General features: G+C 46.8%; 10 protein-coding genes across 10 annotated transcripts; 4 read left to right on the forward strand and 6 right to left on the reverse strand.

The window, feature by feature from the left end:
- Positions 1 to 181: 181 nt before the first annotated feature.
- On the reverse strand, positions 182 to 2,361 carry N7495_005662 (DNA-directed DNA polymerase IV; the record flags this gene model as incomplete). Its single annotated transcript, XM_057208313.1, has 4 exons — positions 182 to 1,360; positions 1,414 to 1,755; positions 1,809 to 1,996; positions 2,034 to 2,361. The coding sequence occupies 4 exons, from the start codon at positions 2,359 to 2,361 to the stop codon at positions 182 to 184; spliced, it is 2,037 nt and encodes a 678-aa protein (XP_057062087.1).
- A 435-nt stretch (positions 2,362 to 2,796) lies between these two features.
- On the forward strand, positions 2,797 to 3,955 carry N7495_005663 (mitochondrial ATPase complex subunit ATP10; the record flags this gene model as incomplete). Its single annotated transcript, XM_057208314.1, has 2 exons — positions 2,797 to 3,224; positions 3,352 to 3,955. The coding sequence occupies 2 exons, from the start codon at positions 2,797 to 2,799 to the stop codon at positions 3,953 to 3,955; spliced, it is 1,032 nt and encodes a 343-aa protein (XP_057062088.1).
- Positions 3,956 to 4,237: 282 nt separating this feature from the next.
- Positions 4,238 to 5,050, reverse strand: N7495_005664 (putative vesicle transport v-SNARE protein Gos1; the record flags this gene model as incomplete). Its single annotated transcript, XM_057208315.1, has 3 exons — positions 4,238 to 4,741; positions 4,813 to 4,926; positions 4,988 to 5,050. 3 exons carry the CDS (start codon positions 5,048 to 5,050, stop codon positions 4,238 to 4,240), a joined length of 681 nt encoding a protein of 226 aa, XP_057062089.1.
- A 310-nt stretch (positions 5,051 to 5,360) lies between these two features.
- Positions 5,361 to 6,030, forward strand: N7495_005665 (60S ribosomal protein uL29; the record flags this gene model as incomplete). The annotated part of the gene is made up of 3 exons (XM_057208316.1): positions 5,361 to 5,363; positions 5,424 to 5,563; positions 5,799 to 6,030. 3 exons carry the CDS (start codon positions 5,361 to 5,363, stop codon positions 6,028 to 6,030), a joined length of 375 nt encoding a protein of 124 aa, XP_057062090.1.
- A 764-nt stretch (positions 6,031 to 6,794) lies between these two features.
- On the reverse strand, positions 6,795 to 10,062 carry N7495_005666 (mediator of RNA polymerase II transcription subunit 16; the record flags this gene model as incomplete). Its single annotated transcript, XM_057208317.1, has 9 exons — positions 6,795 to 7,567; positions 7,623 to 7,754; positions 7,816 to 8,082; positions 8,138 to 8,248; positions 8,300 to 8,639; positions 8,692 to 9,146; positions 9,203 to 9,446; positions 9,502 to 9,850; positions 9,917 to 10,062. The coding sequence occupies 9 exons, from the start codon at positions 10,060 to 10,062 to the stop codon at positions 6,795 to 6,797; spliced, it is 2,817 nt and encodes a 938-aa protein (XP_057062091.1).
- Positions 10,063 to 11,299: 1,237 nt separating this feature from the next.
- Positions 11,300 to 12,977, forward strand: N7495_005667 (putative SIR2 family histone deacetylase (Hst4); the record flags this gene model as incomplete). Its single annotated transcript, XM_057208318.1, has 2 exons — positions 11,300 to 11,645; positions 11,701 to 12,977. 2 exons carry the CDS (start codon positions 11,300 to 11,302, stop codon positions 12,975 to 12,977), a joined length of 1,623 nt encoding a protein of 540 aa, XP_057062092.1.
- A 686-nt stretch (positions 12,978 to 13,663) lies between these two features.
- Positions 13,664 to 14,628, reverse strand: cbfA (uncharacterized protein; the record flags this gene model as incomplete). Its single annotated transcript, XM_057208319.1, has 3 exons — positions 13,664 to 14,189; positions 14,264 to 14,397; positions 14,479 to 14,628. 3 exons carry the CDS (start codon positions 14,626 to 14,628, stop codon positions 13,664 to 13,666), a joined length of 810 nt encoding a protein of 269 aa, XP_057062093.1.
- Positions 14,629 to 15,166: 538 nt separating this feature from the next.
- On the reverse strand, positions 15,167 to 16,939 carry N7495_005669 (GNL3/Grn1 family GTP-binding protein; the record flags this gene model as incomplete). The annotated part of the gene is made up of 3 exons (XM_057208320.1): positions 15,167 to 16,669; positions 16,761 to 16,861; positions 16,927 to 16,939. The coding sequence occupies 3 exons, from the start codon at positions 16,937 to 16,939 to the stop codon at positions 15,167 to 15,169; spliced, it is 1,617 nt and encodes a 538-aa protein (XP_057062094.1).
- Positions 16,940 to 17,291: 352 nt separating this feature from the next.
- N7495_005670 (HAD family hydrolase) lies at positions 17,292 to 18,202 on the forward strand (the record flags this gene model as incomplete). The annotated part of the gene is made up of 4 exons (XM_057208321.1): positions 17,292 to 17,382; positions 17,466 to 17,487; positions 17,551 to 17,660; positions 17,721 to 18,202. 4 exons carry the CDS (start codon positions 17,292 to 17,294, stop codon positions 18,200 to 18,202), a joined length of 705 nt encoding a protein of 234 aa, XP_057062095.1.
- A 2,380-nt stretch (positions 18,203 to 20,582) lies between these two features.
- N7495_005671 (uncharacterized protein) lies at positions 20,583 to 21,550 on the reverse strand (the record flags this gene model as incomplete). Its single annotated transcript, XM_057208322.1, has 2 exons — positions 20,583 to 21,299; positions 21,347 to 21,550. 2 exons carry the CDS (start codon positions 21,548 to 21,550, stop codon positions 20,583 to 20,585), a joined length of 921 nt encoding a protein of 306 aa, XP_057062096.1.
- Positions 21,551 to 27,110: the final 5,560 nt, after the last annotated feature.

Raw genomic sequence — 27,110 nt, forward strand, 5'->3', positions numbered from 1 at the left:
CACACTTTTTTAGGGGGGGAAAATATGGGAATCTTCCAGTTTGCAGCGGAAGATGCAGCTTTTGTTATTCTAATTCCCCCTATAAATATTATTACTTAATTTCTTTTAAAAAAAAAAGTATTTTCATAATTTCCAATGTATTGGAATGAATTATTTAAAAATTAAAAAGTAATAGAACCGACTAACAGATTCGATGCTCTGGAGGTCGCCACGGCACCCCAAGTAATGAAAATATTCGGCGTTCGTCTTGACCCTCAAGTAATTCACCCGGGTTAGTTTTGACCTGAGTCTCAGAGTTACGGATCACATTTGCAAAGAGACCTCGCTGGTTGAGGCATAACCCTTTCTTTCGTGCGAGTAGTCTCATACTGCGATTGAAGATATCGTTTCCTGTGAAGTATAAGAGGGCAGCCCCGTACTCCGCCCCTGGTACAAAAAGCAAGTCTATTCGTCGCCATATATTGTTACCAGGCAAAGCAGATGCTCCGTGCCACTTTGAGCCATCGCCCGCTTGTCGCGATGAGGCTAGGCCAACCTTGAGAAACCCGTCCTCAAACAACTTGGGGACCACATGATTCATGACCAAGTCACGAATGTGCTCAAGAGAGGAGTTCTGCTTCGTGATTAGACAATCTATATCGCCGCAGTCTGGAGCCCCGCGGCGAAAAGATCCTCCGAGTATAACCTGCATGTCAGCGTCCGCCCTCTTGACGGCTTCTCGGACAATTGCACCGTGTCCCTCAACCTCTTTTCGAGGGATTCGTATGGCGAAGTCATCGTATCGCTCCAGTCCAATACGCTGGTTTTTGCTTAGCGGTGCTCTATCTCGCAAGTCATCAAGGGATCGATAGCCTTGAGCCACCCATTTAGAAGCCTGGGCAAGACCACAACCATATATCCCAAGGAATTGTTGGATGAGCTTGTCTTCTACACTGAATTTTGTTTCATCCAATCGACGGAGACGATCAGTAAGAACTATCTCCTCAATCTTGTCCGCCAATCGTGGTCCGATCCCATGGATAGCTAGGGCCTGCGCTCGAGTCATGATCTTGACTTCCTGTCGGCCAAGCGCAGTGATCGCTCTTCGATAGGCAATTATCCGCCAGTGATCCGCAGTTCGGTCATAATAGTCCAGCAGTTGTTGGAGGACTTCGATGGTCCTGCGATTTACATTATTTTTTTTCACAGTAGAGTCGAAATTTTGCATGCAAGCAAAGTTCTTTTCCCAAGATCCCTTCGTGGGCGGAGCTTTAGTCTCTTCCTGGCGTTTTTTCTGAGGCCTTTCGGAACTCGAAGACCTGGAGGTCTCGTTGCCGGATTCATTTTCACTGTCTTCGTCGAGGAAGTCTAGGTCGAGGGGCTAGTGGTATTCATTATAAGCAGATCGATTTGATAAAGTTATATGTCTCTTACTAGGTGTTGGATCGCCTTGGCTTCATCAATGATTATATCCAAGGCATCACGTTCACAGGTTGGTAGCCCCGTGTTCATGGCTTTGTGAGTTGGAGCTGCTGGAATTTGTCTGTCGGTAGATACAGATCCAGATGACTTTGGAGGCGAATCTTCTTCCCTGATGGGTGATTTTGGCGGAAAAGATTTGGTAGAGCTTGGTTCACCTTCAATAAGCATGGCGGGGTCTTGCTTCTCGGCAGATTGAACGCCCTCCACTTGGAATCGCGCGTATGCTGGACTCAGGATGGAGCGAAATCTAATACACTCAGAAGGGTATGTGTCATTTACAATGATCATCTTGTCCTGGAATTGGGTTAACAAGGCTAAACACCCAATTATCTTCAGTATGGGCCTACCGGAAGAGAATCCAGTTTGAGATGAAACAAAAGTTCTTTGAACTTGATTCCCTTTTCAACAACGACGTGTGTGATATTCCCTATCCACTCATGAGCCCATGTGGCTCCATACTCCTGTACTCGCTGGATCCGCAGTCGACGAATAGGAGACTTATCGTTGTTTGGGAAGAAGACAAGAAGGTAATCAGCTATATGCTTTCGATCCACAAATAGGTTGGTACTTACAGAATACCAGACCTCTCAGAATTTGCTGTTCCTGGGGTGCGGCTTTGAAACTGTTGGTCTTCCTCTTCTTTGAAGCAGGACCTGTAGCTTTTGGTGACATATTTGTTGTCTCGGAGCGTGTGATGTCAGGATGAAGGGGGACAGAAGGAGATGGTTCAGTGTTTGCTCGAGTAAGCGCTTTGGGACAGTCTGTATCGTCCAAGGCAGCAACCACCCTCGGGAAGCCTTGAACCAGCCTTTCAAAAGACTCATCTTCAGGGTCGTCATCGTCATCGTGATCTAATTGATCAAGGACCGCAAAGAAGTCTGCCTTGTTGAGCCTAGACATGATGATTTACATCAATCCATAAAAGCTTTTGGTCATGAATCTCGAAAGTCAGATGATTGGATATCTGACACACGAATTGCCGAAATAACAGAGGTGAAGTCCCATGGACGCGTGCCTCATCTCGCCCTCATGAATGTCGTCTGGTGGGTTTTCATATATTTTAGCAGTTATTTTTTCACTTTTTGATATTTATTGAAATTAAAAAACACAGAAATCGCAGACTCATACCCCTTTAATACCTTATTGCATATCTATTGTATACAAATTTAGTCATTTACAAGGTTCGGAAACCTGCGACGCGAAAAGCGCCAAAGTGCCACCAAGTCACGGGACTTAATGATATTTGCCAAATAGCTGAGGCCAAAAAGTTTGAGCCATAACTCGCATCTCGGCATTGAAGGGTTTCCCATTGGCCCTCCAGCAGTCAAGCCCAGCATGTGGAAGTCACCAATCTCCACTATTCTCAATTCGGAGGCCATTATTCTCCAAAGTAGCCGTTGCTTGAGCTGCCAATTCCACAAAACCGCGGCTACACATTTGCGCCCATATACCTCATCTATACGCTTTTACGCCACAGGCAACTCGAATAAATCTTCAAGCAATGAAGCAGTCACAGCTTCATCTCCGTCACCCAAGGCAGATAACCCCTCAAAGCGCCCTGTTTCTTTCCAGCGAAATCCGGTCGCGAGTCCAAATGCAAAGCCAGGCGATGCAGACTTCGTACTCCCGGTACTGAGCCGTCCGATAGGAGCACCAGATCGACCTTTTGCGGGACAGAATACGGGAGTCGACTCACGCACTTTCCGTGAACGACGAGACGATTTTGTCGACTATGATAAACATATTGCGCGCCGGAAGGAATTGTAGGTTGACTAGTCCACTTCAACCTGTGATCAGGCATTGGGAAATGATTTCCAATGTAATGCGACGGCAATTGATTATCTGAAATATTCAATTAAGAGAGAAGCTAACCAGCGCCAATCTATACAGAACGCGACTAGTTGCGAAACCATATTTTAGAGAATGGTCAAACTTGCGATTTCACGAGGGTAAGACCTTCTTATCAAACCCACGACTGTTCAAGGGCGATAAAGCCTTGTTCTTCCCCAATCTGCACGGAATAACACTGGCATCCCCGAAGCAAGCGAAGGATACGACCCTCGTCCTGGAGGGCAAGCTCAGTGTAGTGCGTCTATTCTGCAGCGAATGGGCCGAGGAACAAACAAAGTCTTTTACCGACGCCGACCAGAACCCCGGACTGGCAGCGCTATTGGCTAAGCATAAGATCGCGCAAAGGGTCGATATTAATCTGGAAGAGGGAACCATGAGAGCATGGATTGTGAAGCGGTTTATGGGTGGTTTGCGTAAAAAATACCCCACAGAGCAGCATTCGCGCTACTTCCTAGTGGAGAAGGGCTTTACTGAATCTTTGAAGGAGGCTGTCGGTATGATGAACAAGGTTGTCGGCTATGTTTACCTTGTTGATGCCGATTGTCGGATTCGGTGGGCGGGAAGTGGCCCGGCCAAGCCAGAGGAGTTGGAAAGTCTGAATGCTGGATTGGAAAAGCTGATTACCGAGGCACAGAAATTGTGAACATTGACTACGACGGGCATATATTGATAGATATATGGGTGGTGCGACTCTCCCCTCTCTTGGATTTGTACAGATAATAAAGAATGTGTAAAGTAGAATAGAAATGAAGCATAAAAGAGAACATAAGATGTCATCACAAGCCAGATACAAGATTATTCTCCTGTCAGCAAGGCAATGCGAAACCCCAGACGCCTAGTAAAATCAACAAGAAATCAGGTCGCTGGACGGCTGTAACGAGATAAAGTGTTGGGAATAATAAATAAAGGCCAAAAATACGACTTTCTAGTGAAAGAAGAGCAGCATGAAGAAGCAAAATCCGATGAAGCATCCCAGGATAATGGCATCCCGCCTCTTCTTGGTTCCGATCTTCCCAATTAGATAGTTCATTCCTGGCACGTGGCTCGCTGCACCGACAATGCGCCGATTGATACTGGCAATAGTCTCGCGCTGGATCCCGAAGTTCTCGTTGATAGCATAGGCTTGGCTGAGCACTCCGTCCATCATGTTATGGCTGTTCTCGACTCGGCCGCGCTCCTCGAGCATATATTCGGCTTCGGCTGCGCTGGGATTGGATGCGCGATAGGCATCGATATCAGAGCGGACATTGGATAGAAGGTTGGCGCGATTACGAGAGTCGGAGATAGCAGAAGCTAGTCGCTGAAGCTCGCGGCGGTGGTCTTGGAGGATTTCACGGTGGCGAGAGAGGTTATTCTGTTTTAGAGCGGATGAGGTAAGGGTAGCTTCGGAGTCGAGGAGGCGAGATAGTTGGGAGATGAGTGAATCACGCTGTTGAGAGGTATTTTAATGAGTCTTGCTGCTTATGTATACTTGATTTTGAATGCGTAGAAGGCACATACACGTTCCAGGAGGTCTTTCAACTGGGACTCGACTCGTAGCTCCTCCTCTGTGGGTTCAGGAGGAGGCTTTGTGAGCGATGCAAATTGTGCATAGTTGTGGAAAAGGTTCTCGGTCTATAGGAGCTTCAAGTCAGTCGTTGAGTACGGGGCTAGATTTGGACGAAATATGATATACTTGAGTCTCAAGCGACCGCGCTTGTTGGCGAAGCTGCGCCCATCCAGAGCTGGTGGACGTCATTAGAGATATGTGTGAACACACACAAGAATGTTAGAAGAACTTCCGAGCAGTTTTGTCCCCGGACATACCAGATTTACTCTAAAGGGTAGCGACGACGTAAGGGTACCCCAGTCTAACCCGATGTGGAGATATAGTAGTGCCTTAATTTTGATAAATTCATGCCTTAAAACATAGGCTGCAAACAAAATGGGTGGCCACATCACGTGTACGGTTAGTGCGGTCTACTCGCTTAGCCCTAGTCCCACAACCACATTTTGACTCGACATCTTCAATTCTCAACGCCGACAACACATACAACAAAGCCGCCACGATGGTATGTAGATCCGTCAGTCCCATCGCCCGAACGTCATACTCATAGTTTCTCTGCGTCTAGTCGTCCAAGGTCAAGGCTGGTCAGCTCTGGGGAAAGAACAAGGAGGATCTCCACAAGCAGTTGGAAGAGTTGAAGACCGAGCTTAACCAGCTCCGCGTCCAGAAGATCACCAACGGTGGTAACTCCAAGACTCTGCGCATGTGCGTATTCGATATTGAACCCATCCTCCTACGAATGAATCGAAATGCCGAAATATGGGGTTGTGCGATCGGAGCAGCGACAAGATGAAAATTTTAAACAAGAGAATGGGAATCCAAGGGAACGAAAGGAAACAATCGCAAAAACGATGCATAACCCCGACGACATGGATTCGATTCGCAGGAGGAAATTTTATAGACTGGATCCAGAGTATTGACAATTTTTTTCTCGAAACAGCCACGATGTCCGCAAGTCTATCGCCCGTGTCCTGACCGTTATCAACGCCAACCAGCGCGCTCAGCTGCGTCTCTTCTACAAGGGCAAGAAGTACACCCCTCTTGACCTCCGCCCCAAGCTCACCCGTGAGCTGCGCCGCAAGCTCACCAAGTTCGAGGCTACCCGCACTACTGAGAAGCAGCGCAAGCGCCAGATCCACTTCCCCCAGCGGAAGTACGCTGTTAAGGTATGAGAATCACCTTTTCCAGCATTTTCTGAGGTTTCATATGAGAAAATCCATACGATACTATCGGAATCTTACCTCTCCCGGCACAAACGACCTACAAGAATAACCACTGACAATAGACTTAATAGGCTTAAGTCAAAAAAAACTTGATAGGATCTGGAGTTTCGTGGGAAGACGTTGCTTGCCCTTGGACATAAAAGAAGGCCGTATGCATGTGTGGACCTGAAACCTTGCGGCGGGGTCGGTTTTCTCTTTTTTTTTACATCCAAAAATGGAATTTGATTATGTATCTTAAGAAGGATGCAAATCGACTCTGACATGACATGACACTTTTAACACTTTAGACCTTTTAATCTCTATAGAATAATTGTACCTAGGGTACGGAGTGCTTCTAAGGTGCAATCTAGACCAGCCTATATCAATACCTCAAAACCCAGAGCCAACCCAAAGCCCTCTCTACCTATGCAGAGGCCATGGTGCACATAACATGCTTTGTCAACGGTCAATGTCGTATTGTAGACCAGCTACGCACTTCCAATGTTATTATTACCAGTCAGTGATACTTCTGAAGGCATAGCAAGAAATGTCCGAGTGTTATATACCTACTTCTAGTGATACTATTAGTTCTTTCTCGTCCAAACATGGAGTGAATTCTATAGTTATTAATTGATCATTGAGAGGCGAATTGTCCAGGCGGCTGATATTTAGATCTTCCAAAATTTTGATTCAAGCAAGAACGAAGCCATAACTTATACAACAGCGAAAACTTCTCAAGTCTCCGAAGCAATACCCATAGCCGGAGTCCGCGGCAAAACAGACCGTGCTTGCGAAGCACCGTTCTGATCCGGCCTAGAATCATTTTCCAAAGTCCACATACCACCACACGGACAAGACCTCAACAAAGTAAGCTTGGCAACCATCTTGAAATAAGTCAGCGAGCGAGAGAGGGTAGTATCGCCCGAAACCTCACAGCAGCGCACACAACGCCGTCTTTTCTGGGGCTTTGTAACTCGTCCATTTCTCCCAACAGGCAAAGGCGGCTGGAGCGGAATTTTCTTCAGAGCGTCCACTTTCCGGGTTTTACGGTACATCACTGTGCGTTTATCGTCACCAAAACCGAGCCAGCTGTAGTCGCCGAGGATTATGTCTTTGCGGTTGATCTCTGATTTGATGGCTGGTACGTTCTGGCGCATGAGGATTGCTACGGCTGGGACTAGCACTGCTGGGATACGGGCGTTGACCAGAAGTTCTTTTTCGGGGCCTGGGCGCTCTGCGTCTCCAAAGCCTGCGCTGTTGTAGGCGTGTTTCACGGCGGAGTCGACACCGGCGAGGAACTTCTCGTACACTTCTATCCGTACTGGGGAGGAGTCGAGTGTTTGGCAGATCTCGGAGTAAAAGATGCGAGACTCATTGGGTAGGGTTGCTGGGTTTATGGCCGTGAAACTAGCATGCACACCTCGCAGGCCCCGGCAGATAAAGCGAAGGAAGGCTCTGGGCATGCTTGAGAGAAGAGCTAGAAGGGCAAGGGAGTTTGTAGTTTTCACTGGGGATAGAAATGTTAGTGAGCTCCTTTCGCATTGGCTGTATAGTATACGTACACTTTTTGGTGAATGCTTCTTGATCTGTAAAGGTGCTTTCGAACTGTTCTGTTAGATCAAATATCTCGGCCATGATATAGTGGGAAAAATCAAGGGTCCATTTAGTGTTGCCCCAGATCATTCGTAGAATTTCTTGAAATAAATTAGTAAATTGCCCGTGCATAGGGAAGCTTTATTTGAGATTAACGCTCACCTGGATCATGGGCCTCGGTTTGTCCTTGTTTGCTATTCTGGAGGAAATAGGCAAATAGCACCGAAGCATGACGAAGCTGAAGAATAGCCCAAGCCACAGAGGATGAGGTGATGCGACGTTTGAGATCTCCTCTGAAGCCCAGAGCAGCTTGTAAGCTCAGGCACCGTGGTATATAGGGATGGGTCATGAGCTTGTCTTGCTCAGTGGTAAAGTTGCAATTGACTGGTAATGCACGATACACTTCGCTAAGAAAAGATGCCTGGGCATCTAGTGATACTGTTAGCACCTGATTCATGCCATGAGAATTCTGTGAAAAGCTTACCTGAAGAGAGATGTCTCAGGGCTACTGTCAAGATATCATCAGTATTCACATCACCTCCACTTCCACGGCTGAAAGCCAGCGTTAGTGCCGCAATAGCAGCGGAAAATTTGCCTAGTTCCTAGTAAGCAATGAAGTTTTTGAAGCTTGACGAAGAATACATACTCTCGTCAAAGAGACCGGCTGCCGAACCAAATGAATGTTCCATAAACCTCAACTGTGCTTGACCCTCGGCATCTAATATCACGGCTGCACATGAGTTGGGAGAAAATGCGATTGAAAGACCTGGTGTGTCCAAAGGAAACTGAAAGCCTGTTTGAGCCAAACATGTCACCATGCTTGTATCGTCTTGGCCATTGAAAATGGTCATGGTTCGCATGTCATAAAAGGAGATCGAACTGTCATCATGTGTAAAAGCTAATGCAGTACCGTGCTCAACCACATCAACCGAAATAATATACTTATCGCAGTGAATATCATCTAACCGATGTAGCTCAATCTTGGGCTATCATGGATGTCAGCTGGATCTCATCAACGCTGATGAATGCGTGGCGAACCTTGGGTTGTGCATTGCTCTTATTTGAGGTAACCTCATCAAACTTGGGGTGGAAGGTCTGCGGCGCTGAGTCTAAATGCCAGCGTGCAATGACACTCGGAGGCCCTTGCTGGTCAGGGTATTCTGGTGTGGCATGGAGGGGTTTGGAGAAGACTGCCATGATCCACGGGCTGGCTGTTGATCCTCCCGGACTATCAATCTGGCCTGGCATGATTTGCAGGTGGGCCAAAGAGTAAACAGAGTTGAGGAATGGCGATGAGTGATCTGTGTGATCTTCAGGGCCATTGACGCTAAATATATTACATGGCATATCAATCTTGCAGTGGAGAAAGCGGAAAGTAGGGATAGGGACTTGTCTGGGGTTACTTGGATCCCATTGCGGTGGATTCCAGGCAATGTGGATTCGATACAGACATATCTTTTGACACACTGAATATGTGGCAAGCAAAATTCCAGCTGTATCAATTCATTAGTCATAGACGTCAATAACTAAAGACAAAAGGGATAGATACCTTGCGTTGAAATCATGGATGCATGTGTCAAGATTCTGTCTGAATAGAGGGTATTCTTTAACTCAGCAGGTAGTTCTGCCCATCGACTATCTGGATGTTGATATAAAAGCCGGATCTGGCCCGCTCGAGTTACACAAACCAAGGCACCTTTGTTGGCCACGTTGAAAGGGCCAATTGGGCGCCTGCGGAATGGGGTATAGGCCCATCGGCCATTCACCTTGGCTGCTTGTTGGAAAGCATGATACTGGAAAATATATTAGTTGAACTCTTAAGATATTCGTACCATTAAGAATACCTACCGAGCGGTTGGTATTAAGCCACATCATGCCGACTATTTGGTTGCTATCATCGCTAGAGTCAAAGATGGCTTGTCGCTGGCCAGTTATACTATTCAGAGCCATAGAAATAGAATAAATAGATATTCGTCCCAAGCAATCAACGACTGCCAGTTCTGACCCAGTCTCATTCCAGGACAGGTGCATGAGGTGGCTACCACCGTGGGCGTCGGTGATGATAGAACCCAAGGGAAACTCATCGCTCAGTAACCATTTGCCATCAGTAGGACTGCATTGCAGGTGGCGTACGCAAAGCTCTAGTCCATCTGTAGATATGTATGCGATGCATCCTAATCTAGACCAAGCTACCTTCCTAGGGGCATTGTCAGTTCAGGTCTCGGATAATCAGCTTTGAGTGATGACAATTTATGCGACTTACTGTCTGCATCCCAAAAGACGCATCTCATCGAGACATTGTGCTAGACCTTTGGTGGACTGAGGAGCAGAAGGCAAACCGAGCTCCAGGGAACTGGGCTCGCCGAAGAGATCATCAACATTGATAGTCTCCTCCATGATTAAAGGCATTCTTGAACTTCAGATCAAATCTGGCAGATTGAGTAATGAAATGTATATTGATCAGAAGTCGACAGTCATGGAGCTACTCCATAGCCTGATCGATCTAGACCACCTTTGGCGGAGTTGGTATGACGAGGAGTGGAAGTTCCCGATAGAAAGATGATAACGGATCTGAGCAAGGACCAGGACCTGTATCAAGTAGACATACAGTACTATGTTATACGAAATTAATCATTATTACCACAAAATTGATACAATATCAAATAAATAATTAAATCCAATAATAGAAATGACAGCCTCTTCCTTTTCAATGAAATCATTTAGGTCACGTGATGGTAGTCCTGCCAACCACTTTCATCCAATGAGAATGCTTCCTGACATCAAATTTGTTGAGTTGGAAAATATAGAATCAAATTCATTCAATTGCGTACTTGATAGATTAGTCGTTTGATATGAAGGGATCAATTATTGTGGTCGTGTTCTTTGATCTATATATACGCTTCAAATAGCCAAAGTCGCGAAATATCAAGAGTATCAAAAGTCCAATGGATCTAAAACAACCAATCTGAAAGATCCCACTCCTTGATCAAAACATAGAGCTAGGGACTCAAACACACGTTCTACCACTTCTTGCACCTCATATTCCTGTCGATTTTGTACTCAACCTTGTGTACTCAACCTAGGAGCTCTCTTAAACGCTGGGCTGTGGATTCTCGTCGCGTCTATAGACAGTTGTAACGAGACATGCCCTAGTTCAAGGACAAACCACCTTTGACACACGTTATTTTACTATATTTCTTATATTCCCTTGTACCCTCAAGCATACCAGTCGATACTGATACCTCACAACCACATTCCTCTCGGTACCAAAAGTAAATCCTCCGGGATCCCGTGGGTCAAAACAAATGCTTCGATAGCGGGCCGCTTTAACATTTTTCAATTTTCCATTTTCTCCTTATTTTATGAGTTTCTATCCTGACCCCCTCTCCCGCTTACTTGACCTCATTGTCCGTGAAGTCTCCTCAACCTTTCCTTCCTTCTTCAACCCTCCCTCTCCCCATTGACTCTTCCTAACCCAACTTCGTTGCACTTTTTATTTCGAAGCATTATCTTTTATGAAATTACATTCTCCCGTACTACTTGTCTTTTGATCCTATTCAATCTGTTTCGCCCCCCCCCCCCCCCCCCCTCATCTACCCAACGGATCACCCCCTGGGTGTGACCACCCTCAACCTACGAATACATCATGAACTCCTACTATGAAGTGTCAGATATTGGTTCGGACTTGAGTTCCGCACCATCTTCGACGCGTTCTTCACCAGAGCCAGTACCTGCATCCGAGCGGTATCCCACACCGTCATCCCAGATATCCCACGAAGCCGAAGCCGGCGAGGACTCTACGCGCCAAGACTGCCCACCCGCAAAGAAAAGGCGACGAAACCCTTTGCCAAAAGAACGCATCACACAATACCTCGATTTTTCTAAGTCGTCTTATCTTCAATCGGACCAAACCCAATTGCTTGTAGATACTCTTCGTTACCAAAAGGATATCGTCGTCATTGCTGGTGCCGGCATTTCCACCTCCGCTGGCAGTAAGTTTTCCTTGTTTTCCTTCTACCCGCGTCTTAACCTAACCGCGCCATATAGTTCCTGACTTCCGTTCTGCTGATGGTTTGTTCAAAACTCTTCAGAAAAAACACAACCTGAAAGCATCTGGTAAACTCCTCTTTGATGTTGCCGTCTACCAAGATGAGAAATTGACCGCCCCATTTCATGAGCTGGTCCGGTCGCTGTCTCTAGAAACTGCCAAGACCAAGCCTTCTCCATTCCACCACATGTTGGCCCGCCTGGGCAAGGAGAAGCGATTAAAACGCCTTTATACCCAAAACATAGACGGCATAGAGACTTCGATGAAGCCGCTGGAGACCGAGATCCCCCTTCACAATTCCAATGGTTGGCCAACAACCATTCAACTCCATGGCAGCATTCAGAAGATGGTCTGTCAGAAATGTCGATACCTCTGCGATCTCAAGCCCGAAAGGTTTGATCAAGCTGATCCTCCTGATTGTGATGAGTGCTCCCAGGTCGATGACTGTCGCACAACGTTGGGTCAACGCAGCCATGGTGTGGGTCGCATGCGCCCCCGTATCGTTCTCTATAACGAGCACAACCCGGATGAGGAAGCCATTACCGCTGTCATGAATTCCGATGTTAAATCTCGTCCTCGTGTCCTCGTCGTTGCCGGAACGAGCTTGAAGATCCCTGGTGTTCGCCGCCTTGTGAAGAGCATGTGCAGTACTATCCGCAGCCGTAAGGACGGAGTCACAATATTCATCAATAACGAGCCGCCGGTCGGCAAAGAATTTGAGAACTGCTTCGATCTTATTGTCCAAGGATCTACAGATGATGTCGCGAACCTAGTTCAATTGAAAAATTGGGAGGACAACACACCTTACAGCATGTTGCCAGACCCTGTATTTGGACCAATGCGCGATTCTTCAGAGCAATCAGAGACCCAGATCGACACGAAATCTGGCATTGCCGTGATCATCAGTACCCCTCGCAAACGTCCTTGCTCAGACACAGGCCTCATTACACCTACATCCAGTGACGAGATAGGGCCGCCGAAAAAGATGGCTGCGACCGGCAAACTGTCAAATCCTGCCAGTCGCGGGCGCAATCTCAATGATGTGCTCAAGGGAGTCAAATCCAAGACCGCTCCAAAGCCTCGCAAGAAGCTTGCTGCTGCTGATGCTGCTCCCAAGAAGCGCGCTACCAAGACCGCCCCTAAACCTGCGACCGCAAAGATCACCACCTTCAGTAAGGTCACCAAGTCCACAAAGGCTGCTGCAACTACAGACAAGAAGACTGCTGTTGAAGTTAAGCTACCCGCTGTACTGTCCAGAAATGTTGTTGGACTTTAAATTCTCAGATGATTGTTTTTTCTTGTCAATATTAGCGATCTGGTAGGATTCAACTTATGTTGATTGGAACCTGCTCATGCATTGTCTGGAGGATTAATATGAAACTATTAATACTATCTCACTTACGATTCCCTCACCATTCCTAGAACATAAATTACTTTCCAGTGTCAAATCATATATGAAGATAGGCATATGCTACTTCTAGTTGGAGATCCGCGATGAACAGTTACATTTCAATGTTGACATTTGCTCACACAAGTGACACCATGTATTTTGACATGGGCAGGCAACGGCCTCTGGGCATACCTTGGTAATCTTCAAGTTTTTGCTCTGAGTAGTTGCTCACCCAAGGTGTCCGCCCCCTTTGTTATCCAAGTTTTTAATAGCTATACAATTTGACGTTTTAATGGATGTTTCTCATCTCTATGGCTATTGAATATTAATCAATGTTTCAACTACCTAGAAGTGTGGAAATGCTGAGCTACAACTCTAGAATGACATAGATATAGGCAGGGCCCAGGGTGCTCCAAGGTCCTGCTCTGGTCTCTCCAGGGCTGTCCAATTGGTTCCAGGCATTCAAAGTCGACTGAATGCGTGTGAATCCATTCATCATTACCTAGTTATATGAAGTATCTAAATTATCTTCCAGCAACATTGGAACCCCAATCAAAGAAGACAGAGCGATCTTAACCAAGTCCCATATTATCACGCAGCTGACTAGCCGGCCCATCATCATCATCAGTCTCATCAGCATCAGGATCCACATGCCTAGGCCTAGCATCCAAATCCTCAACGCGATCAACATCATACTCAACTCTCCTCTCATCAGCTCCATCGTCCTCCTCCTCATCATCATCCTCTTCAGCCTCCTCCTCATCCTCTTCAGCCTCGTCCTCCAACTCCTCTTCTTGAGTCTCATCCCCATCATCCTGCGCCGCAGCCACACCCTTAGAATCCCGTTTCACCCTCTTAGATGGATTTTCAGCCATCTCAACATCATTGTCATCGTCCCGCGGGGCAGCTGCTTCAGCGGAGGTGGCGGCCGCTTCACCCCCATCTGACTTCTTCGACTTGCGTTTACCAGCTTTGATTTCGGAGTAAGCTTCCAGTTCTTGTTCGAGGCGTTCGCGGAACGAGTCAAATTCAAGTTCTGATAGCGCACTGAAGACGTCCGAGGGATTGAGGGTTCGTTTGAGGGTTGCGTCGTTGGCACTTTCAGAATGTCAGTATATGCAATAATATATCAAGAGACTACTCCTTGAAAAGGGGTATAAGGCGCTCCTTACTGAGAAGCAAGATATGAAACGAATACTGTCGCCGCTTTCTGGATTGCTAGCACGGCATCTTTTTGGATTGTGGTATTGGGCGGGAGAACCGATTTAGCCAGACGGATTGTCAACGAGCGTGGGAGGAGGTAGTCCTGAAAGGGAAGAAGAACTCAGTATATAGATTTTAGATGATTTTCGACCATATTATCTCTCTCGCCACTTTCACTACTTACATCTACGCTGACGCCCAATTCTGCTCGCGCCTTGATCTGCTGCTCTGTCGCTGTGATGGGCTTGTCGGTGCTTTGTCCCTGGGTCGAAAGCATACTCGAGTCGTCTATATCACCTGGAGTTACCGAGGACGTGGATTTTCGCGGTGGCATGTTGTAGTAGGTTCCGTCTTTCGAAGGTAGTCGGGATTGACTAAAGTTTCCTGGAGGGGCGTTGCTATGTTGTTTCAGGTTTTTGGGAGATTACTCCGATGTGATGTCCGTATTTTGAGCTCCTGATCCCACCAATACAGCGGTATTTTGGGTTGGTGGGATAAATGGGTAGTGGAATTGGTGGATGGCGGCAGTTGCAAGGTTCACTACGCGAAATCCGTGACGCGAATTCTCAGTCGCGCGGTTACACCGTAGACCGCTTTGTGAGATTTATACATTTCAAAACAGACAATTCGTTTCCTAGTGAGCTAGAGACATCAGGATCTTTTATTACAGATCGAAAGAGTTGCAATTATTCATGATTTTGTAAATTCGTTGTCTTCAGACATATTGAGAAAATGCTTCTAATTGAAGATACTAGAACATCCAAATATAACTATTTAACGCCTTACTTTTTGGTATCCAAAGAAATCGAAAACGATAATGAGTGGCTTCGTAAGAGATGAAAGAGAGAGAGAGCAGTTTCAAGATTGACCGTCTACTCGGCCATCTCCTCGTCTTCGCCCTCTCCGTTACCCCATAGACCCTCGATCTTGAATTCTTTAGCCCATTCTGTGACAACCTGTGTAATATCCGCATCGGGTTCGACAACAGTCTTAGCTCCAGTGTCGACAGATGTGATGACAGGCAGCACAGGTGCGCTGGCCCAGCCCTGGATGCGACCGTCTCTCCAGTCGTTGATCACGGTCATAGCGGCACTCTCGATGTTGGGCTTACCTCCCTTTCCAAGACGTCCGCGTTTGCGTGCAACCTGGATCAGGAAGTCGGTGGTCTTGTCTCCGTTGGTGGGGAAGAGGTGGGTGATGCCGTACACTTCGAGCATCTTAGTGATAAGATTCTCTGAGGCTGACAGACGCTTGACAAGCAGGTTAACTGCAGCGACGGGATCCAAAATCTGCTTAGGGGGGATGGCATTGAGCAGGACTAGACGGGCTTGCTCATTCTCCTTAGACTTCTTGCCAGTCTTGCCGTTGGAGCTGGGGAATACGATTCCAGGGGAGTCAATCAGCTTCAGCTTGTTGTCCAGCTTGACGTTACGCATGTTAGTCGTCACGCCAGCTTCAGCACCTGTCGGGCAGGCATTGCTGGAACCCTTGTTGAGGCGTGCTGTCAACGCATTGATGACCGACGACTTTCCAACGTTAGGGTATCCAATGACACCGACGGAGACGGAGCGCTTGAGCTGCTTGCCGTGTGCGTAGGATTTGAGAGCGCGGAACAGAGTCTCTGAGGTTCCCTTGACAGTCAACTGCTTGTGGTCGAAGCTGTGTGCGTTGCCAGAGCCGTTCGAGGCCTTCAAGGGCAAAGTAGGGAAGTATCGGCGCAGGTGAATCAACCAAGCTTTCAGCACTGGCGGGGGAACTAGATCAATCTTGTTCAGAATGAGAATCAACCGCTTTGAGCCACCGTCGGCAGCCATGATTTCGCGCTCAACCTCCTTCGACCGGGTGCCCTCAGGGTCGCGTGCGTCAAGCACGTATAGGATGACATCCGCGGCATCAGTGACGGCCTTGAAGACCTTGTCGAATTGTCGTCGTGAGCCCTCCTTGGAGGCACCCGGTGCACTTTCAGAGACAGTTACGTCCTCAAAGGTCACAGCACCCTCCTCCTCATCGTCCTCGTCCATCTCGTCGTCATCATCATCTTCCATCTCGTCGTCCACCTCGTGCTCTCCATCATAGTCCGCAGCGCGAGCTCGCGCCGAGGCAAGGAGAGCGGCCATGGGGTTTGACTCATCTCCCTCTTCATCCATATCATCGTCTAGGTCGTCCTCGTCCACGATAGCCATAGGCTGGTCGCCGCCGCTACTCTTTGCCTGCTTGGCCTCGGCGCGGCGGACCCGTGCCTCTTCGCGAATACGCTCCTGGTCCTCAATCTTCAAGCGCTTTTTCTCCTCGATATCATGGAGCATCTTCTCCTTGAAGGGGAACAGACTGGGAATACCCGGGTCCTTCTTAATCTTAGACCGCCATTCTGGGTTCTGTAGAAGAAGAAAAAAAAATGTAAGAATTCGGGCCCATGAAGCGCAACAGAAAAAAAAGACATCAAAGGAATGATTCGGGAATATGTACCTGCTTCGCAAGCTTTCTCGCCTTCTTCTGCTTGGCAACAGAGGCTTTCTCAATCTTGTGTCTGAGACGGACTGGCACCCGCTTGGAATGTTTTCCTCCACCTGTAAAAAGAGTCAGAGAATTGATTTAGGAATTTTTGAATGACTCAGAATATTTGAGGTCTTACCGAGCTTGACCATTTTGCCTGCACTGTAAATCTGAGCTAAGAAAAAGACCAGAATGTGTGCTGGTAACCAGTCTGGAGTTTAACAAATCGAATCGAAAAAGTTGAGCGCCAAGATTTCGATAAGCGGAAAATCAGTTATGCCGATCGCCGATAGATCCGAACCATGTGTCTCACCCGGTCACTAATCGAGGGCGAATCAGCCCATTCTTTCTCCAATTACGTCTTTATGGCTATTTTGTTTTAATATCTCGAATCACTGACTTTTGGCTGTCTTTAAAATCTCCTGTTGGCTTGAACTTTCCTCCATCTTTCTTCTTAATTCTGAAATTTACCCGCCGCATCCCACATCTACAATAACCCCCGCCATGTCTGGATCTTTCTCTGCGCCCCCGCAGGTTCACGCCTTTGACGGTCTTCTTTCCGACTTCGATGGAACAATTGTGGACTCTACAGATGGTATGTAATCTTTAAATATCAATGATACCATTTAAATGGACGTATATATCTATGACGGAACCCGAAGCTTACAATATGACTAGCTATCGTGAAGCACTGGCACCAGTCAGTGATCACCAATCCGAAAGCTCCTGGGATGGATTATACTGACTCTATAAAATGACATAGAATTGGTGAAGAAATGGGTGTTGACCCTAAGACTATCCTGGCCACATCCCACGGACGCCGAAGCATTGATGTCATGCAACTATACGACAAAACCAAGGCCAACTGGGAATGTAGGTCAAGTTTTGATTCACTTTGTGAAACACACATTTAACAAACTTCTTTCAATTCAGACGTCAACTATATCGAAGGTCAAATCCCCGAGAAATGGGGCTCAGATGCAAAAGAGATCCCCGGCGGCCGTGACCTTCTCACGGCCCTCGATAACACCGGAGCCAAGTGGGGAGTCGTCACATCTGGCACCCAGGCTCTGGTTGATGGCTGGTTAAAAGTTCTAGACCTCACTCGCCCGAAAGTGTTGGTTGTTGCGTCAGACGTTGAGCAAGGCAAGCCCGATCCTCGCTGCTACCTCCTCGGCCGCGAGCGTCTGGGCATTCAAGAATCCACCAATATCGTGGTGCTCGAAGACGCACCAGCTGGTATCCGGGCAGGCAAGGAAGCCGGATTCAAGGTCATTGCTCTTACTACCACACACTCGATGGAGAGGATCCAAGAGGCCAAGCCGGACTGGATTGTCGAGGACTTGCGCAGTCTCACTGTGAAGGGTGTTGAGAATGGTAAAGTCCAACTCGAGATTACCAATGCGTACCAATAGAGGTATAAGCACTGGTTAGGAGGTTTGTACATAGATGAATTGCACGGCACTTATAGTAAAGCCGAGTAATGGCTGAAACTAGAGTATTTTTGAATATATGTATAGATGCGTGATTATTTCACTTTCAAAGTTCTCCACCTAGGCACTTTTTAGGATAGCATATCGAAGTAGCTACATTGGTATCCATGTATTACCTAGGTACCGTTTTTTCCATGCTAGCTCTTGGCATTCCCCTTCCGTATTAGTGCTCACCCCTTCGCTGCTTTTGCTCCCTGAGTAGAACTAAGCACGTGTCTGAGCATTACATAAGCTCCCTGATCTGCTCACTGAGTAGTTATCAGATGCCACTCAGCACACAGTGAGTAGTCTGACTACTCGCTCACTGAGTGAAATCTGAGCGAGCTGAATAAGCACCTTAATAAACTACAACACGCTAGTCCCGTCCCCTCCTATGCAGGTTGTTTAAATTATCCCATCAATAAATGTCGGGTTTCACTAGAATGGTCGTTTATCCTAGGACTCCGAAGGAGCCACTCTTGTTTAGGGGGTAATCTTACTGCGTATTTAATTTGATTGGTCTATCAATTCATATTTCGGGATGTAAGCTCCTAGGAAGCACTTCATCTGGCCTAGGCATTAGACGAATTTACACCACGATCTCTAACCTTGCTCCGAGCTAGTTCCGATCGGATGGGCCATTCTTCATGATATGAGGGAGCGAAAATGACAAGTTGCCTCGCCAATAATAGCACAAAGACCTTAATACTACTATCAGAAACTTAATATAGGCTGATGCTTAGAAAATACTACAAGGCGGAAACAATTAGCTTCTAGACCTTGCTCCTAGGAGATAGCCCTGACCTACTACGATAGTTTCCCGGAGAGCTTAATTTATTTTGGTGAGCCAATGATCTAGGAGTCCTAGGATCCTAGATCGTTTTACAAGTCCCTAAGATTACTGTTGAACATTTGTCAGAGAAAGTGAGGTGTTTCAATCTAAATATTATGTATATTTAAACGCTCCCGTAGTTAAAAACTGTAAGGGTTAGAGTCCAATACGGTTGGGCTACCGTAAACAAGAGAAGAACTAATATGAGAAGGCTACCAGAGGACAGGTGTGTGAGTGGTATCCCATAGGGCTCAATTCCACTAAGGTAAATTGGGAACAAGAACAACTCTTGAAGTCCTTCAAGAGTCCGAAGACCTCAGAGAATTAAATACATCAGGAAGTGGCAAACCTCTACTAGCTTACCCAGGGAGCCCCTGCTTCCCTTGACCGCTGGTTCAGCCAGCTTATATAGAGATTCCATTGCCTTTCTCAGCCTTCTTGCAACCCACGCCGTTACAGTAGGCCATTCTGAAAGAAGATCTAATTATTTTTGATGAGTTTTGAAGAGTGACTGTCGGAATATATGTACGTGATTACATTGGTCCGATGTTGGAACACGAAGTCTCTCTATCGGCTTTAGTAAGCAGGCTACGAGTACTCCTCCATAGAGGAGTATATATGCCTCCTCAGTAGCTAGATTGAATGGACACACTTCATACACTTTATATCCACAGCAAATCCATACTGACTTGGTCGAGTAAACTCCCAACAGGCTGGGACGTGGGACGTATGATACAATCCTTCAGACGTAGTCTGTCGACAGTGACTGTAACAGGCTGAAGCCTGCAGATCAGATCATGGTGCCTATTGATCCTAGCACGACAAACGGCCGACGCAACGGACTGACTCTCGTCTTCAGCCTCCCGCTCAATCCCACCTTCAAACGAATTTGAGTTACCTACAAACAGGATGAGAGTCTCAGGAGAGTCTCTTGCAGACGGACCAGAGAGACATATAAACCTAACCTACGCCGACCCTCTTACGTTCCTTAAGAATTTTGTACACAGCTTATGCCTAGCTAGTTCTGAAGTCAAGATTAGCTTTAGCACCTTCACAGTGACCATCCATCTTTAATCCTGCTGCCAGTACCACATCATCATAAAGGCCTGAGAACGGATTATACATAGATATCTGGCCTTAGCTAGAGTTTACGCTTAATCTCACTCTATGTCGCTTTTGTTCTGTTGTTTTCCTGCCTTTTTAGGGGTTTCTTTACTTCTTATGATGTTATGATCCCTTTTTTTCTCATGATACCCATGGTTTTAATTTTCAGTTCTACATTCAGACCGATTTCTGCGAAGAAGGCAGCTTAGATGTTTGAGGGTTTCCAATATGTGCCTCCAAGGTTCCATCCATAGATAGGTAGGTGGTACTATTGAGTCTTACATCATTCTATACCCACATGGATGAAAAGAATGCATCAAACATTTCATATCTTGAGAATACAGTATAATATTGTCAATACCGGAACTGAAGTCTAGAACAACAAATTCAACAGGCAATAGGTACATTCACTACCCACTGCTCAACCCTCTCATGCAAAGAAATCATTGGCGCTAAGCCCATATTGCGCTGGCCATAACACGAATCCTCGGCAGTCTTAGGTTTCCGGGCCAGCTGTTGCCCTCCCTCATTCTCCTCTTCTTTGTCAACGGGCCGCTTGGCCTCTCCCTTTCCTTCAGTGGCAGAGCCCTGCCCTTCTTGCTCCTTAGTCACAGAGCTTGCGGGCTCTTTAAAGTATAGTTTGTGCAGTTCGCCAAGTTCGTCAACAGTCTTTTCATCTAAAGCTGCATAGATGTCTGTTGATCTAGTTGCTGCAAACGCCTGGCGAAACAGCGCAACTGAGGACCCATACCACGCCTTGGGCGTGGTCAAAAAGGCCCAAGCGCCCTGGCCAGACTGGATAATTCGGGGTACCATATACTCCTTAAGCCAGACTCGTCGATACAGTCCTGGCTCATCCTCCTCACCATCCTCATATTGCTCGATAGTGGGTACTTCGCGCTGCTCTTTCCAGCCTCCATTTAACCGGCGAACCTGATCTTCTTTCTCAAAATTGAGAAAGTACGGGATGTCAACAGGGATTATTGTTAGACCGGGGTCTGACACCCGATCATATTGGCTATGGCAATTCGGACAAAGAGGGATGCTGTTGTCTAGCCCTCTAGGAGCGAAGTTCATAAGTTCGCGTTCTCGCCATTTTGAAATCTATTTGGTCATATTTATAGCAGTAAAATCCTAGCAGGAGTACATACGCCTTTATCGGCCTTTCCAAAAGCGTGCGCGATCTCAGGGTCCAGCGAGCCGCAAACCCAGCAGACATCATGGCATAGTCTCCTTGCTGTACTTTGTACCGAGGCTGGAAAACCACCCGATGAGGCGCAAGAGATGCCTGATGTTGAGCCTGTAGCAGATTCTGTTTTGGTGGACATGGCGAAACTGACGCGTTTCTTGGACATGATTAGGACGAGGTCAGACAATAATGCTCAGAGTTACTTACAAGGCTAGTGGAAAAGTCGGCGCGGAAGAGGATGGCCTTGGGGGTTCCTTCCTAAAGGATATTGATACTAACTAAGCGTGATGAACAAAATATTTCATGACATAGTCTGAAGATCACCGCCTTATGGCAGAAAGGCGCCCCTATGACGCCTGAATACCATCAGGAGTTTTCGTAAGTACGTAACCCAGGGATTCAACTTGAAATTGTGGCCGTCATCATATGGCGCGCTACCCGGCGTAAACGTTCAATGTCGATTAGGGGTCCTAACAATCATGTGAATGTGCTATAGCATGGGCGCCGAGAAACTCAGGTTGTACATGTCAAGGGAGATTAAGACTCAGAGCGTGGACTAGTTAGTTAAGTGCTCAATAGATGCCTCTGAGTAATCAGTGAGTGACCAGGGAGCAGCCAATCATAATCACTGAACAGTCACCGAGTGCTTAGTGAGCGCTCATTGGTCATCACTGATCTGTCACGTGATGATCTTGAGCAGCTCAGTGAGCCTGAGCCCAGACTGAAATTTACTCAGTGAGCCTGACCCTGAGCGCCCTCATAAAAGCGGCGGCACCCGAAATAGGAAATCCCCAACTGGCATGGGAAAAACGGTACGTAAAGCTACCTAGGCATCGCCTGAGAACCATTGTCTGATGAGTATGTTGTCTGCACCTGTGGACAGCCAGGGCGACCTAGGTAACTGAAGTCTACACAACAGAATCTTTCAAGGTTTGATAGTTACCTAGGAATACGTTAGCTCACCTACGTACCGGGTTTTCTATGCCAGTTAATAGCATTCCCCTTCCGTATAAGTGCCCACTTCGCCACTTTTGCTCATTGAGTAGAACTGGGCATAGCTATGAGTGCTCTGATCCGATCAGTAAGTATTATATACGCGCACTGACCGGCTCACTGAGCAAAACCTGAGCGCCCCGATTCGCTCACTGAGTGAAGCTTGAGCGATAGACTGAACGAGATAATGATACAGCAGATAATGGACTGAGCTTTCTAGGAAACTAGAAGTTCCGAGTTCTTGAGAATGAAAGTGTGAAAAATCTGTGATAGCGAACTGAAGATCCAGGGAAACTTAGAGTATTGAAAACCTGATAAGATGATATTTCGAAATAGGAAAGTGGAAGGCGAAGTTGAAGTGAAAGTAGAACATAGTAATAAGTATATAAATATATTATTGGTACAACGTGAGGCCGTGACAACAAAGTCGTTGCAATGATGAAATCAGCGAACCTAGTGACAGAGTTGTGTAGGAATTCTATAAAGATATTGGTATATCTTTAGGTCTATGGGCCATGATCAGAGATGTTGATTTCCAAGGTTAGCATTTACCCTGAGCAATCTGTGGCAACAGTAGGAATTCCTGACTGGCTGTGACCAATATTATCTACTATGTAGGACTCAAGACATCCTAGTTCTATTAGATTTGACAAGGGAGGAGCGAGATGTCTGTGGTCAGGAAAAATCGACGATTGTGCGTCGAATGTTTAAATGTTGTCGAGTTGTGAGAAGACCTTGGGAGAAACCACAAGGTTAGAAGAATTGAAAGATTATAGAGAGGAAGTTGATCTTATTTATAGGAGTCTATCCTCTCTATTTCTTCATATCTACTGTTCCAAGCCCTATCTAGTTAGGTATTCTAATCCCAGTTCTAATCTATTCACTTTATATTTCAGTTCACTTCCTGGTTCATTTCATCGAAATCTAGATAGGATTTAAAAGATCTTGAAGCTCAGACGGGCACGGTACTTGGTCTTCAAAAATTTAAGCCCTCGATCAGTACTTTGTTATTAGCCATGCCGGAGCAGCTTCAAAAACGGAGGCATGATTAATGCCATCAAACAGTAGTTCACAAAATGAACCGTTTTGAAGGGCCAAATGCTCCTCAGGTATTGACTGAGCGTGAGTAATCGGTGAAAGCTTATCAAATATCACGGATGTATCACATAATGACAATGAGTAGCTCAGTGAGTCGGAGCGCAAACTGTAATTTACTCAATGAGTCCCTGAACGTCCTCATAGAGGCGACGGCCCGAAATAGGAAAGTCCCACCCGCCATGGAAAATACGGTATGTAGAGCATACCTTAGTACCTAGGTATGCAGTGAGACAGATCCACCACCTCGCCGTGAGGACCTTGGGAGCTTCGTGTGTCATAGTCGGTACAAACTGCCTACCAGCCCTGATAATTTTGGAACATTAGAAGGGGTTTGTGAGATTTCACTTCCATCTGGCGCGTTATAGCAAGCCTTTGTACAACATGAGGAGCATATACTCACTTTCACCATATGAGGAAAGTTGAAACAGCCACAGGCTATGAATTACTGGTTCTGGTGATAAGGAGGACGGCAAAGTCCGAGGACCCTAGCAGAACATTTGAATTTTCTCCCGCGAATGTAGTCATGTCAAGGATAATTGGAGTACGTATAGTCCCGGGTGTGATGACAAGGATGAGACCATATGCACAAGATTTTAGATTTAGAACCTTGGAAGGATCCAGGCCTGTCAAATGAGGCCCTTGAATTATATGACCGAGACGGCGTGACTGGCGTAAGACCAATCCTTGCAGAGTTTAGTCTTGATCCGATATACTCGGACAAACCTCTAGTAAGCAAGTACAATAACCACAATCTGTGAATTGTAACTCGTTGAGCTGCGCAATCTAGTCTGGAACCAATAGTGTAGTAGCAGTCCTGCGAACAGTCGTTCATGCAAGTCTGACCAGGGCAGCGAGCCCGAGCCCAAGCCTACGACCGAGTATCCAAGATCGCAGCGGATTGAGATCCCGCCGGGGCAAAATCCAAATCTTCAAACCTTGCTGGGCTCACCGGTAGAAGGAGCCAAGCAGGGGCAATGTAAAAAAAGGAAAGAAGCAGAAACCAGACACTAGGAATAGAAACAGGAACAGCAATTTCCGATTCCGACCCCGATTTCGTTCGGTCCAGGTCGCCTCCGCAGCTATGCATCGCAGCTATGCATCACAGCTCGTAACTCGCAGCTCTTGCAAAGGAGACTTTCACGAGGGACAATCCCGACAACAAAGCGTATTGTGCCACTGCAATTGGCCGGAAGCAAGTAACAGCACCGAGGCAGCGGTATAGGTTTGGTTTTTCGGGATAAGGGAAGGGGGGTTGCACTTGCAGCTAGGCCCTAGGGGAAGTCGGAGGGATATTCCACTTCGAGGCGAGTCTGCAGTCAAATTGTCTCCTTCTCGAGACATGTAAGGGGTAACAGACAGGGTATTTGGAAGTTTCCAAGGTTTCCAAGGTTCTTGGGCGTCTTTTCTTGCAGAGCTGAGATATCACAATGTGACCTCGGGAGTTCAGAAGTCACATCCTATTACAAAGTTCCAAGATTGAAGGTGAGTCCAAATCGACCTAGGTATGGTTGGACCTTGTTTGTGTTGCACCTGGGTACATGTAGTATACTTACGTAGTAGGTATGATAACCACATTTACATAGAACTTGTGATTAGAGTGGCAGATGCACTCTCCATCACATCCCGAGATAGAATAATTTGATCACCCTACCTATCTTCAGGCTTCTTCCTTGATTCAGATCTGAACCAGACCATCGGGACTGGTCCGTATTCCGATCTTTACCCGGAGTAAACTGTCCCGGACAGGCTTCAAATCATATTGCATCAAGGTACAGAGTACTTGCATTTGACAAATCACACGCGCTTCGAGGTATGGAACAGCTGTAGGTCTCTACAGCGCATGAGCGCACCGCCACCGGTATTTTTCAAATTCAGATGCGCCACAATGGGATACCCAGTTTGGTATTTGGTAGACCTGTCACATTACGATTATACAGCAAAAGCGCACTATTGTCTGTACACCGGAAAATTCCGATGCAGAAAGGAAAGGGGGAGATGAAAAGAGAAACTTCCAGGACTGTGACAGCCAAGTCTCCGAAAGGGATAGGTGGGACAAGATCTATGATGGTATTGAATCGGTGACACAAACACAAGCACAATCAGCGATACTGTCACACCGCCGATCGCCAGAAGAGATCGGGGAATTTTGGAGCATAATATCTACTAGTCCTAGTAGTAGGCAGTATGGGTTATTTGAAATTAAGTAACGTTCCCCAGGGCCCCTTCATCAGATCCAATCAATAGTCTGATGGGGCTAAGGGATCCTTGCGCAGCTTGCTGTAGATCACTCCCCACCCCCTTATAATTCTGACGGAAATGACGGAGTCTTGAGATCCTTTTGTCACACCTTACTATGCACACCATGATCCCTGTCCCAAGCCATGACTCGAGGTTCAACGACATCTCTTAGATCTACCCCTCTCGCTCCTAATTGAGTGGTGTGTGACGCACGTGAAGGTTCTCATCGTAATCAATCACTGCGGCAGTTGAATACCGAAGCTCGGGGTCTTAATTTGAGAATAGACCTCAGCCCACGTTGTAGGGTCCCTAGCCCTGGAAGTTTGTGCCAAGAGGCGAGGTGATTCTGAATCTAACCCTAACCCGTAGTCATGGACCTGGAGTTTCTTAGCTTATCCCCATTCGATCTGTAATTTGGAATTGCTCCACTGATCCCCAGAACACCTGGTGTGTGATCATGGTGATGAACACGGGCCAGATCTGACTTCAGACTAGGGCAAGAGATCGAGATATTTCTAATGAGGGAGGTTTCCAAGGGCTAGAATTGGATACAATACACTGTTCTCTAGACTCGGGGACCAACCCAATCCCCGGATTGAGCCTACGTAGGCTGTGGCTTGACAGAGGCACCGACTCCATACTTTAGACTTTTGAGATGAGGAGATCCTTGTGAGACGTTTTGCTGTCACCAAGTTTGCATACGTTCAAGGGAAGTTCCCGGGAGAGAGAGAAGGGGATCAGTACTTCCCGGGAGGATCGGAATGATCTGAGAGATGCAGAAGAGAGCGTTGTGGCTCAAACAGCAGGATGCACGACAGCTTACGAGATGTACGGAGTAGGGGCCTTCGACTCAACGTGAGGTTTGCAGGGTCTGCAAGCTGCAGCATCAGAGAACCAAGAACAGGATTGAAACCGTAGCACAGTCCTCGTGATTTGCATGCATGCAGCCTCTCGATCCCAGAGTTAAAGCGCCGTCCACTAGAGGTACCAGTTACTCGGGACAAGATATGTCATTAGGGTCAGATTATAGTAATTCTAGGAACCCAAATTGTGAAATACAGGGTACTAGAGAGTAACCGGTTTAGTAGTAAGGTAGGTCGGTATTGGCCGGTATTAATCGGAGCGAGTGGAAAAAGAAAAGAAAGCTCGATCCTGGAGAGATGATCGACAGGATCTGTCAACTATTGATGTTTAGTTACCCTTGGCGCGCTGACATGTTATTCTACTAGTACTATTTCATCTTAGCGGCGGCAGGGAATTTCCTTCAAGAAAAGATGATGACAGTTCCAAGGTTGTAGAGGAAGTACGGAGTAAGCGCGGCAGATAAGTCGGTGTTGTGCTTCAGATTCCAATAATCTAATCCCAAGGTCACGACATCGTCGATCTTATACCCGATA

The sequence above is a fragment of the Penicillium taxi genome (assembly GCF_028828555.1).
Source record: "Penicillium taxi strain IBT 34144 chromosome Unknown utg000004l_segment0_segment0, whole genome shotgun sequence".
NCBI lineage: Eukaryota > Fungi > Ascomycota > Eurotiomycetes > Eurotiales > Aspergillaceae > Penicillium > Penicillium taxi.